The sequence below is a fragment of the Cyprinus carpio genome, chromosome B9, assembly GCF_018340385.1.
Source record: "Cyprinus carpio isolate SPL01 chromosome B9, ASM1834038v1, whole genome shotgun sequence".
NCBI lineage: Eukaryota > Metazoa > Chordata > Actinopteri > Cypriniformes > Cyprinidae > Cyprinus > Cyprinus carpio.
In genome coordinates this window covers 10,775,433-10,789,165 of record NC_056605.1, presented here as the reverse complement: position 1 = coordinate 10,789,165, position 13,733 = coordinate 10,775,433, and the positions used below count along the sequence as shown (strand labels likewise).

General features: G+C 41.3%; 1 protein-coding gene across 1 annotated transcript in view; it reads right to left on the bottom strand.

Annotated features, from left to right (window-relative positions):
• Window positions 1–13,733, bottom strand: part of LOC109095697 (UDP-glucuronic acid decarboxylase 1) — a 56,858-nt gene that overhangs the window by 2,718 nt on the left and 40,407 nt on the right. The window contains exons 10-12 of the mRNA XM_042730891.1: window positions 12,785–12,904; window positions 12,370–12,413; window positions 3,226–3,286 (exon numbers count right to left, since the gene is read on the bottom strand). Of these exons, the coding sequence (XP_042586825.1) occupies window positions 3,226–3,286; window positions 12,370–12,413; window positions 12,785–12,904 (225 nt within the window). The remainder of the gene's footprint in view (window positions 1–3,225; window positions 3,287–12,369; window positions 12,414–12,784; window positions 12,905–13,733) is intronic.

The window sequence follows — 13,733 nt, the reverse complement described above, 5'->3', positions numbered from 1 at the left end:
AGAAGGGAAAAGGAGAGGAGGGGAGGGGGGGAGGGAGGGAGAAGGAGAGAAGTGAAAGAGGGAGGGGGAGGACGAAGGAAGAGGATAGAAAGAGAGAGAGGAGGGGAGAGGGAGGAGGGGAGGGGGGAGGAGAAGTGAAGAGGGGAGAGGGGGGAGAAGTGAAGGCGGCGAGGGGAGGAGGGGGAGAGAAGGCGGGAGGGGAGATGGAGGGAGGAGGAGTGGACAGAAAGGGGAGGAGAGAGGGAGCGAAGAGAAGGGCGGAAGAGGAAGAGGGGGAGAGGGGAAGAAGAGGAGGGGGAGGAAGGGAGAGGAGAGGAGAGGCGAGGAAGGGAGGGGAAGGGAAGAAGGGAGGGGAGGGGAGAGGGGAGGGGAGGAGGGGAGGGGGAAGGAGGGGGAGGAGAAGAGGGAAGGAAGGAAAGAGAGGAGAAAGAAGGGGAGAGGGCCGAGGAGAGGGAGAGGGAAGAGGAGGGAGGGAGAGGAGGGAGAGAGGGGCGAAGAGGAAGAGGAGAGGAGGGAAAGGGAGGGAGGGAGAGCTAGAGAAAGAGGGGGGAGAAGAGGAAAGAGGAGCGGCGGAAGAGGAGAAGCGGGGATGAGGATAGGAAGAGGAGGGAAGGAGCGAGACGGAGTGAGGAGGCGGCGGAGAGGGGAGGGAGGGGAGGGGAGAAAGAGGGGGAGGAGGGGAGAGGAGGGGGGGGGGAGGAAGAGGGAGCGGAGGAGGGAAAAAGCGGGGAGGAGAGAAGAGAGGGAGGGGGAAGAAAGGAAGCGGCGGGGAAAGAAGAAGGAGGGGGGAGGGGAGCGAATTGGAAGAAAAGAAGGAAGGGAGGAGAGGGAGAGGGAAAGAGGAGAGGAAGGGCGCGGGGAGGAGAGGAGGGGGAGGAGAGGCGAGGAAGGGCCCGAGAATGGGGGAGGGGAGAGGAGGAGGGGGAGAAGCGAGGAGGAGAAGAGGACGAGGAGGGGAGGAGGGAGGGGGGGGAGGGGGGAAGGGGAAGGTGAAGAGGAGGGGAGGGCGAGGGGGGGAGGGGAGAGGTAGGGGGGGGAGGGGGAGGGGAGGCAAGGGATGAGAGGAGAGAATTGAGGGAGGAGGGGAGGGGGGGGAGAGGGAAGGGGAGGAGAGAGGGGGGGGGGGGGGTGGAGGAGCGGAGAGGAAGGAGGAGATAGGAGAGGGGGGAGAGAAGGGGAGGGGAGAGGAGTAGGGGGGAAGAGAAAGGAAGGGAGGGGGGAGTTAGGAGAGAGGAGAGAGGACAGGGGAGGGGAGGGAGATGAGGGGGAGGAGGGGAGGGGAGGAGAGAAGAGGGAGGAGAGAGGAGAAGAGGAGAGGAGAGGAGGAAGAGGGAGGAGGGAGAGGGGGGGGAGAGGGTAGGTGAAGGAGGGGAGAGGGGGAGGGGAGAAGAAGAAAGGGAGGAGAGGAGAAGGGAGAAAGAAGAGAAGAGGAGAGGAGGGAGAGGAGAGGGAGGAGAGGAGGGGAGGAGGATGAAGGGGAGGAGAAAGAGGAAGAGGAGGAAGGAGGGGAGGAGGAAGAGGGGAGGAAGAGGGGGGGAAAGAGAAGGAGAAGGGGGAGGGGAAAGAGAGGGGGTGAAAGAAGGAGAAAGAGAGGAAGGGGAGAGGAAGGAAGAGGAGAGGAGGAGGAGAGAGAGAAGGAGAGGAGGGGGAGGGGAGGGAAGAAAAGGGGAGGGAGAAGGAATTGGAGAGGAGAGGAGAGGAAGAAAAGAAAGAGGAGAAAGAGAGAAGAGGGGTAGAGGAGAGGGAGGAGGGAGGGGAGGAAGGGAGAGGGGAGGAGAGGAAAGGAGGGCAGAACGAGGAAGAAGAGGAGAGGATGAGGGAAGTGAAAGGAAGGAAGAGGCGAGGAGAGGAGGAGGAGGGGAAGGAGAGGGGTGAGGAGAGCCAAGAGGGAGACGGAGGAGGAGATGAGAGGAAGAGATAGAGGGGGAGGGGGGAAAGGGGAGGGGAGGGAGGGGGGAGAGTGAAGAGGAGAGGAGGGAGAGGAGGGGAGAAGGGGGGGAGTGACAGAGGACGGAGAGGAGAGAAGTGAAGAAGAGGGGAGAAGAGGGAGGAGGAGGGAGAGGAGGGGAGCGAGAGAGAAGGGAGGGAGGGGAGGAGGGAGGGGAGGGTGAGGATGAGGAAGAGGGAAAAAGTTGAAGAGGAGGATTGGAGAGAGGGGAGGAAGAGAAAAGTGAAGAGGAGAGGAGAGAGGGAGGAGAGGAGGGAGAGGAGAGGGGGGAGGAGGAAGGGAGAGTGAAGTGAAGAGAGGAGAGGAGAAGAGGGGGGAGGGGAGGAAGGAGAGAAGGGAAGAGGAGAGGAGAGGAGGGAGGGAAGGGAGAGGAGAGAAGGAGAGAAGGGGGAGGGGAGGGAGGGAAGAGGGGAGGGGAGAGAAGAGTGAAGAGGAGAGGAGGCGGAGGGAAAAGGGGAGGAGGCGAGAGAGAGGAGGGGAGGGGAGGAGGGAGGAGGGGAGGGGGAGGGGAGGGAATAAAGTGAAGAGGAGAGGAGAAGAGAGGGGAGGAGAGGAGGGGAGGGGAGAGAAGTGAAGAGGAGAGGAGGGGAGAGGAAGGGAGAGGGTAGAAGAGAAGAGAATAGAAGTCTTTTTTAGATTTATAATAGTTGTCCAGTCCAAATAACATAAATGTACTTGGTTAAACATGACAAACATATTTTCATGTAATCAAATGACCAAATTGTCTGTTTTTGTGTTTTGGTTAATATTAATTACTATAACAATGATCAATAGTTTATTTGTAAATTAACACTAGATTATTAAAAAAAAAAAAAACATAACTGAATCACTTAAAATGGAATGCACAGGTTTTTGCAATTAATCATTTAGTCATTAAATTTGAAAGATCTAGAAATTTAGTTGTTTTTCTCCTTTTTATTTGTTATTTCAGTTTTAATTTTATTTATTGTGATTTTTTTTTTTAAATAACAATTAAGCTAAACTAAATGTTTCCTTGCCAACTAGCTGAAGCTGAAGTATTTGAAAGTTATGTTAACTACAATAAACACAACAAACCCCTCACTTATGAATCATTTATCAACTCATTTTCCAATCATAAAACAAATATAAAATGATAACTAGCCATTCAACATTACAGTACACCTGAAAGCCAGCCCTAAACTCCAAAATACTTGACTGTTTCCATATATCATATATTAACAATTACAGAGTATTTTATATACATATATAACAACTCAATGTGTGAATAATGCCTGAAAGCAAAATGCTAAACTCACCAGGTTAACTGGACTACTGACGTTACTGTTCATCAGGGACACCAGGCCATTCACCAGATCACTGGAGAAAAAAGAAACAACTAAACCAGAGTATGTGGCATCACGACAAAGCACAGGGAAAGAACAATGCAGATACGATGACTTCATATGAAGTGACGGGCAAGTGAACGAAATGGAAATAAAATGATAAACTATTTAAACTCATTAATTCAATAGAAGCCTTTGGCAATTTGCAAATCTGGTTATATGAATGAGTCACAGTTCATTTTCTCTTCAGGGTGTTCAGACACACATGTGAATTCCTTCAGTGTGTGTGTATGTGGGCATGAACACAGCGGGGCAGCAGAGATCTCGCTAACACACCAGCGCAGCCATTCAAACCTTCAGATTCAGTAACAGATTTTCAATTCAATGTAAGATTTTCAGCACACATCCAGTCCATTCAGTCTCAGAGAGGTGACAGCATAATGATGCTAAGACCATTAATAACAGTCTCAAGTGCTGTCATCTACACCTCCACAAGGACAAAAGAACCGAACCAAACCAAACCAAACCTGCTAGTGCAGGTAGAGTTAGAGCATTTAATTAAGCACTTGACCTTGTAGCACTGTGCAGTCTCATTGGCCCAAAATGCCACTCGTAACTGTGTACCTCTTCAAAAATCTTTTGATTAGTCATTATTGTGTCAAGTGAAATAGTTTTGCTCCTTGACACAGTAATGGTTCAGTGTTGACAAATGGCTTGTTGGAAAAATTGCTAGTTGCTTACAAATAATAGTTTTGGATCTATCTATAATCATTACTATTATGCCCTAGAATCTAGAATAGATTAAAAAAAAAAGAATACTAATTATTATATATGTGTGTGTGGGGGGGTATATGTACAGTCAGTGCCGTGAAAAGGTACCCCCTTCCGTTTTTTTTTTTAATATATATAATTTTTTGCATATTTGTCACACTTAAAAGATTCAGATCATCAATCAATTCTTAATATTACACAAAGATAATGCAAGTAAATACAAAATGCAGTTTTTAAATGATGATTTCATTTATTAAAGGAAAAAAGCTGTCCAAAACCTGCCTGGCCCCTCGTGTTAAATGTTGAAAGAACTGTGATTAACCACATTGTTTTAGAAAGCGGAGTTAAATTTTACTAGCCACACCCAGGTCTGATTACTGCCAGTCCTGTTGAATCAAGAAATCACTTAAAAAGAACCTGTCTGACAAAGTAAAGCATGCTTAAAGAGCAACACATCATGCCACAATCTAAGAAATTCAAGAACATAAGAAACAAAACAGTTGACATGTATCAGCCTGGAAAGGGTTATAAAGCTATTTCTAAGACTTTGGGACTCCAGTGAACCAAGGTCAGAGCCGTTAACCACAAATGGAGAAAACTTGGAACAGTGGTGAACCTTCCCAGGAGTGACTGGCCCACCAAAATTACTCCAAGATCGCAATGACGACTCATCAAGGAAGTCATAAAAGAACACAGAACATCATCTAAAGAACTGCAGGCCCTACTTTCCTGAATTAAGGTCAGTGTTCATGATTCAACAATAAGTAAGAGACTATGCAAAATGGCATCCATGGGAGAGATCCAAGGCAAAAGCCATTGCTGGCCAAAAAGAACACAAAGGCTCATCTCACATTTGCCAAAAAATATCTTGATTATGCCCAAGACTTTTGGGCAAGTATTCCGTGGATTGATGAGACGAGTTGAACTTTTTAGAAGGTGTGTGTCCCGTTACATCTGGCGTTAAACCAACACAGGATTTTATAAACAGAACATCATACCAACAGTCAAACATGGTGGTGGTAGTGTGATGGTCTGGGATGCTTTGCAGCAGGCATGGGCCGGTATGATATTATCACAGTATCACGGTATTGTTACAGCTCTGAAATGTGTTATTAAATGACACAATATATTTTGTTTTTGATCAACATACAGAATATTAGAAACAGTAGAATTAGTTTATTTTTTTTCATTTGTTTCCTAAAATGAAAAAAATTAAGTCTGACATCTTTATTTAACCTAAATCTGTAATTACAGTTATTTAATTTTAATTCTACATACCATTTTATATCATTTCATATCATTTTAGTTATATAATAATAACCATACACGTAATTTGATTTAATAATAACCCAATCTGAAGCAAAAACAGAATGTTCTGACAAGCTTTGTGAAATTATACTACATGCCTGAACGAAACAAACAGCAGAAGCTCTAAATGAGATGCATATTCACTCTCTGACAGCAGGAGGCGCCTCTGGAACACAAGATACAGACCAGATACAGCGTTTCCTTGGTTACCGCTGTAAACAAAGCTGCTGAAATACTGCTTTAATATGAACTAAACCGAGATGAGATGAAAAGAAAATACCACGTAAACTTTTCAGAAGACAGTCAGCTCCCCTCAGACACACATTCATACAGAATAAACCCCCAAATCAGTATTGAGGATTTTCTTCCAATAGTTCGTGCATCATTAACAGTGAGTGATCTGCCTGCTACAGTATTTTTCTTCAGCGTCTCTGGCCTGTGTTAACGGGCCTTAACAGACTTCATATTTTCAAATAAATTACATTTTGGAAAATGACTGCATTGCAACGCAGTTTCTGCAAGTCCAGAACAGTTGCAATTAAGGCAAAGAATGGTCGGTTGCCGATCTCGTAAAGGCCAAAGTATACTACGTCCGTCAGTGCACCATCTGCATTATGTTATTTTCGTCATCAAGAGGGCTCGCGGACAGCCGCGCAGCCTGTGGTACTGCGCATGTGTCGAGTTCATCCGTCCGCGCTCATCTACGGTTGAGTATACTTTTGAAAGCTGTTCGGACGGGCTGTGCACGAGACGGAAAGGAACGCTGAATGTGAAGTGTACCCGGGCCTTAAGTTCCGGGGGCAGCTCCTTAAGTTCGGCCGTCCTACACACACGTGACTGACCACTCGCTTGCACCAACAGGAGGAGGGCTCAGTGTTACTCACTACACTGCACTCAGCCTGAGGGATTCCTACTCTTTCAGTCTTTAAGGAGACATGGAAAACAGTGCATACCGCAGGAACGGTATAATGGAAAATATTAGTGGTTTTGAAAACGTGAAATTTTCAAATCGCGGTATACCTTGAAACTGGTAATCAGCCCATGCCTACTTTGCAGCTTCAGGACCTGGACGACTTGCCATAATTGATGGAACCATGAATTCTGCACTCTATCAGAATATCCTGAAGGAGAATGTCCGGCCGTCAGTTTGTGACCTCAAGCGCACTTGGGTTATGCAGCAGGACAATGATCCCAAACACACCAGCAAGTCCACCTCTGACTGCTCAAGAAAAACAAAATTAAAGGGGTCATATATATGGTGTAATGAAATGTTTGTGGTTTAAGGTTAAAAAAAACCCCAAATTATTTTCCAGATACTGTACATTATTGTTTCTCCTCTATGTCCCACCTTTCTGAAACGTGTCATTTTTTACAAAGCTCATCGGTCTGAAAAGCGTTGTGTGTTGTGATTGGCCGCAGGCCTCAGGCATCTGATATAAATGTTATGCCCCTTAACATACTGTGATGTGAATACTCCATCTGCCATCAGACGTGCAATTTGGGTTATATGAGTTATCATCCGCGCCACAAAGATGCGCTGTTACTACGTGTATTTAGCTTTGATTTGAAAGAAAACAGCGCATCCTTTTGGCGCGGATGATACAGAAGAGCATACACAGCATACGGTGATATGGAGAGACACAGAGGAGACCGTTGACAAAGGAATTGTTGAATAAAGTCGTTATTTTTGTTTTCTTCGCTTACAAAATGTCTGATGGCAGATGGAGTATTCTGATGACGACTTTCATACCTTTTTATGGACCTTGACACTGTTATTTATTCGGCAGTCTATGGGACAGTCACAAGCCTCCCGGTTTTCATCAAAAGTATCTTAAATTGTGTTCTGAAGACGAACAAAGCTTTTAAGGGTTTGGGACAACATGGGGGTAAGTGATTAATGACAAAATTTTCATTTTGGAGTGGAGTATCCCTTTAACATCTTTCTCCATCATGTGTGTTTTAAGAATTAATAAATGTCTAAAAAAGTGAATGACAAATTTATAAAATAGAGACTAAGAGCTGGGTGCTGCCACGTGGAGCTCAACATTGTGCAAGACAGTCATAAATTCATTATTATATAGGACAGTGTAATGTGAATCACATCAGATGTGCTCCACAAAGAACATTCTCTTACCAGGTCTTTTCTCAAGCTGTGCGCCTTACACTCTTGCATGAAGCATGGAGGGGATTTTTTGAAAATGTTCTGAATTAACTTATAATGGGGTTGACAGAAACAGTCATGTTAAGTCAAATATCACATCTTCATGAGAAGAGGTTTTCTGAGGAGGTAATGTTAGTATCAGTCAACAGTGTCCACATTTCTGACTGGCAAATAACAAAATGTGTAAAACAAATCCCAGTTTTACAATAATCGGAGGGCTTGAGGAGCATAGTTTGAAATTAGGGATTCTCCTGTTTGCATCCAATTTACATGCATTTTTATGCAGACTACAATTTCACACATCAGAAGATCTAACAGCTGGATTCACCAAGTTTGCCAGGTTTGTAAAATTATATGTAAGATTTGTTGAAATTATATGAAAAAAAAAAAAAAAAAAACCTTAGCTATGTGTTCTGTGCTAGACTAACTGAGACTTGTCATGGCACTTGTATACTGTTGTTGTTCTCTCGCTGGTCTGATTGCTTCTATTGTTTTCATTTGTAAGTCGCTTTGGATAAAAGCGTCTGCTAAATGATTAAATGTAAATGTAATGTAAATGATATAGATGTGTGTTTGCTGAATGCTAACAGTATATGGGAAAGTATTATAACATCTGTCTTTGTATTGCTTATAATAGAAAGGCAAACACTGTAACACTTTTTCATTTAGTTTTTTCTTCCCAAAATAATTTAAAAGACAGAACTGTAAAGAGAATAAGAGCTCTTTGTGCATCTCTACTTGTACTGGTATCCCCAGAGCCCAGCACTGTTAAAATAATTGTCAGATTATAACACTTATTGCCAAAATAGAAAAAATTAGCAGCTGGTCCAGATAAATAAAAAATACCTAATACTTGCTGAAATACAAAAAAGTCTTGACACACACACAAACGACAACAAGAAACACTAACTGTAACACCATCACTGGCAGGAATTCCATCACTTCTGAATACTAGCAAAATGACTCAAAATATAACTTAAAAAAGAGAGAATTTACTCAAAGTCATAAGAATGGTTCACCCAAGAATTATAATTCTGTTATTTTCTGACAAAACTTTTTGTGTTCCACGTTTAAAGAAAAAACAAACAAACACCCGGTTTAGAATAACATGAGGGAATAAATCAGGGCAGAGTTTTCATTTTCAGGGTGAACTATTCCTTTTAGATGTGCGCCAAACACGAGCCACAAGAGCTGACTTTGATCTGTCAATACAGCTGGAATGATAAATGTGAATTGGTCTCTTTCCCTGTAATAACGCGATGAGATCAATCATACTGGTCCATCTTCTCTTCACCGAGTGTACACTGCTTATTTGAGATAACACTACCGTATTTATCTTTAGGATGAATCACACCAGAGCTGCAGCGCTATCTCCTTGAGCGGTGTGGGCTCTGACCCTGAGAGGGATATCAGAGCTGGTGGAAATCCAAGTTTTCAAACAAGTGCCATGTTTATATATGAGTTCACTTTACCTCCGATCATCTCATGCTTATTTTGGTGTGACTTTTGACTGATGTCTTTTCCTCCAGACCATATGCATATTAATAGTTACCTTTCGATATCGAAACTAACAACAACAGTTGTGCAATTTCACTGGTATTGATATCAGCTACTGGAATTTGGTATTGTGACAACTTAGTAAGTATATAAGAGCAGCTCAGGCTGCAGCTTTCCTGCTTTTCATAGGGACAATAATGCCATTAAAACTGATAAAACAAGTGGTGAAATGTCTTAAACCACAAAGGAGAAAAAGCAGATTTTACGAAGACTTATATGACTGAGAAACATCACAGATAAGAGGGCCAAGATGGTATAGGATATCATGTTTGGGTATAGTGAGTGAAACTACAAGCTGCTTGTATGGGACACCTTCAATATGTTGATTTGGTGCCACTGCCTTGTTTTAAATGTAATGCAACAACTTCTAATCTGGTTTGTTTGGCCAATCCTGCTCTTATCTACTGCCTGTCATGGTCTCTTCCAGAGTGAACCTTTTAATTCTTATCAACCAATCTGATCTTACTATGCTCTTCTTTTAAAGGTCGAGGTTCTGCTGTCCAAAAGACCTATCTGCATACAATGCTATAAACAATTTAATGGCAAAATGTCAGACATGCATTATCTGAATAACAATGTGTTTAAATACAGAATCAATATATCCTGAGGCAAACGTTTGAAAGTTCAAAATTGAAAGTCAAGGTTGAAAGATTTCTTAATTTGTATAGATTAGTTCATCAAGTTTTCCAACATGCTCATTGCAATTCATAACTATTTTACATTTTTGGAAGAGCTGTAAACAATTTCAGTCAGCTTCAAAGAATCACAAAGAGAACTGTGGGCTAGTTATCTGACCTACTAAAGACTCTTTATGCTGTTGATTTCTTTATTTTAGTTATATTTGTATAGGTATTATGAACATTTAACACACTGAACAAAAACACTGCTTTAAGAAAATTTTAAATACTCTATAAATAATTTATATTACATTAATGTGCTTGATGTTTTTGTTTTCAATGGGATTCATTTAAGGTATCCAGTCTGTTTCATGAAAACAAGTTTACCAAATAAGCCAGGCTTATCTCAATTAGATTAAAATTAAATGTTATTTTACACAATTACAAAATTCTATTAAACCACATCATCTGTTAAAATGTAAAATATTTCTTTAAAAAAAAAAAAAGGTTAAGAGGTTAAGTTACTGTAAATGCCTCTTAAAAGGTATATACTTTATGTTCAAAGGATTGGACTTGGCTTCTTGCACTCTCATCTGTACTATGTATACATATTAAAAGGCTGTATAAAGGAAAAGTTCCCTCTAAATTTCAAATGCATCCTATTTTTAGTGGTAATGTTGCAAAGCCATACTGTACCTGTGGAGTTACAAGTATGAAGTCACTCTACATTTCCCTCTGAATTATGCTGTTTGAATGTACCCGAATTATGAGTTTAATGAACTCCCCAGCGTTATCAATGCCAAAAACACTTCCTTCAGTAGGGTGGCCAGTAGTTCATTTATGAACAGATGTTTAAAAGCTGGGCAGAGCCTTCAGGCACTCAATTAATATCTGTCATTTAAGACTGTGGTCTGTAGAAAATTCTGTGGTCAATCCTGTGTGTTATATTACACAGTCCTAATTAAGTGAACTTTGCTCATCCAGGAGAATGTTTGTTCTTCTGAGATACTGAGACTTCAAATAAGCCACGGTGGCTCTGATCTCTTACCCCACCGGAGTGTGCTGGGTCTTCTAAAGATGGAGCCAAAGCAGCCTTACACCTCTAGATGAAACCGGCTTAATTAAATTATACTCAAATATCACCTACAAACAGCGCCATACTGCAGTATATTTAGAGAATATTTCTGCCATCCTGTTCCCTGTAGGTGGAAATGGTGAAATTCACGTGATAGTCAGATCCAAGAGGCATTTACAAAATTTCTGACACAAATGATGAAGGCCATACAACACTAACTTCCATAAACAGGCTTGATGCTACAAGACGGATCTGCCAGACCTCCCTGCCAAAATAACATATTTCACCAACAGACTGAACCTTACTTTTCCTCAGGTCGTAATCAGTCTTGTGACAGGTTTGGCTTAACTAAGCTCAGATTCAATGAAAGACACCCCCAAATCAGCTTGCAAGTGGCCCCTTTCCTAAAATTAGAGTACTGCTAGATGCATAAACCAGACAGTCTTTAAAATGCAAAATGAAACAGTAATTAGAAATTCAGTACATTTAAAACTTTAAATGTGTGTATATCTATACGCAAGTATATATACACATTAGACTTACAAAAATATAATGCACACTCTCAGAAATAAAGTTACAAAAGCTGTCACTGGGGTGGTACCTTTTCAAAAGGTACACTTTTGTTCCTATTAGTTTCTAATATGTACACTTTAAGGTACCAAAATGGACCCTTTGAAAAAGTACCGCCCCAGTGACAGCTTTTGTACCTTTATTTCTGAGAGTGTATGAATGCAGTGTATGTTTAATGCCCTGTAAATGTACAATGATATATACACATTTATATCCACTGGTCATTTGTGTGTCTCACTTCCCCAAGTATCCCACAGTAACATGGATATCACATGGGGATCAGTCCAAAACCCATTAATAACTGATAAGCTTGCTTCCACCAAAACACCACCACATTATCAGTCCGTACACAAACTCTGCAGCCTTTTAAATCAAAAAACAGAGTTCTGCCTTTGAAATACCTTCAACGCAATTACCAGAAAGCATTAGTAATCCCATCAAAAGCCGACCTCCGTCCTTGAAAACACCATGACGCAATCTGTCAAGAAGGTCTGTTTTTCCCCAAGGTTCATTTCATTAAGACAAAACATGGGATTGTGTAGTTAATACTTTTATTTGTTCACACATTTCATTTGTGCTGTTTTTTGACATTAAAGAGACCAGATGGGCTTTTTTCTCTGCTCTTATCATTCACATGCATAATAACATTAGAAGGGATAACACAGAAAACTAGAGATGACATGAAAACAGATGGAAATGGGAAAAAAGGGACAGATGGATGTGTTACGTAAATCTTTGTTCATGGAAGTATCTTTTTTTTTAGAAATCGCCTATTTATACAGAACAAGCCAATGTATTATTTTCCTTGTTTTGAGCGCTGACTTTAAACACATCCTTCACAGATCATTTTGTTTTAATCCACTTGTGGACAGTTTGAACATTCACTGCTCAAAATGGCGGAAAAATCAGCCAATCATAGTATTATGCTCCCATATTTTGTTGTTTTTGTATTTTCATAGCACCTGTTTACTTTTGCATGTGTCGTCTTGTGCTCTAGATACAAAACAAATGAAAACCCACCCACAGATTTATTTAGTTTTTTTTTTATCAGTGCTTACCTCACATACTGGAAAGCTCTTGTCTGAGAACCTGAACCGTAAACCTAAAAAATGTAAAACAGCATCATAATCATACATCAGAACACATGACATTATGCAAAACATGTGAAAATCAAATCTGTGCTCATTTAAAATTAGCCATAGAAAAAAATATTTTTTTTTTCAAAATGTAATGTCATTTCCAAGCCCATCTGATTAACATAAAAAAAAAAAAAAGTTGTTTTTGATAGGTAAGAAAAAAGACAGCATTCTGTGTGGATGCCCCACTTTTTAATTTCACAAGGCTACAAATTGAAGTAACCCCCATTTGTGTGTCTGGGTGAAGCTGAAATGCGTCAAAGCAGTAATTGAGAGTTAGGAGGTGTAATCTACACTGTATATGATTCATTATTTTAACAAGGTCAATGGGTCTTACCGTCAGCGGCTCTCCCTGTAACGCCTGCAGAATGAAATTACTGACCACTCTCCCATCATTCATGTGCATGCGAGACCCGAAGGTGTTGAAGATCCGAGCCACTCTCACCTCTACTCCCTCCTGTGAGACACAGACACATGCGAACCTCATTAACACCATGAGTTCTGCTGCAAGTGTTAATTATTCAGTGAACATGCAGCAATAGGTATATGGGTTTCAGGTTTATATGCATCTGAAGCTCAAAATGTATTACTAGAGCTTATCTGTATTACTAGAGCTTATTTTTTTTAATTATCCTAAATAAAAAAAAAAATAATAATAATAAAATAAATTAATATAGTACCAACATAACAGTTGGACTGGAAAATGTGCATTCTTTTCAGAATGTAGTAGTATTTGGTCTGTTTCCCCTTTTTTCATTTAGTGACAGTAGCATATAAATATACGTGGGCCGATCTGTAAGCACACATTAAGTATGGATGGCATTTGTGATTAACACAGTGACAGACAACATCTAATTTCAAGCAAATGTGACATTAATCATCGAATTTCCTTGGCCCACCTGTCCAAATGGTAGAAACTCTCTTATTAAAAAACATGTGGCCCACACATATTTCAGAGGTGTTGGTCATTGATAGAGGGCCTGTAGCTCTGTCAGCATCACAGAGGAAGATATGCAACTCTTTCATGCTTTTGCATCATGCAAATGCCACTGCTTTTATATTTCTAGCATTTCATCTCACAACTTACTTTGGGCTGACAATACAGCTATTTCTTTAACAGTATTGGTAATAACTAACCATTACCCATCAACACCCTGGTAGTCAAGAGGTTACACAGCTTAAGGTCTTTGGACTACTATTTCTGCATAAAAAATAAAAAAAAAGTCTGTAAAAAAGAAAAAATGAAAATCTTAATATGAAGGAATTTTCCATATCCATTTTCCACA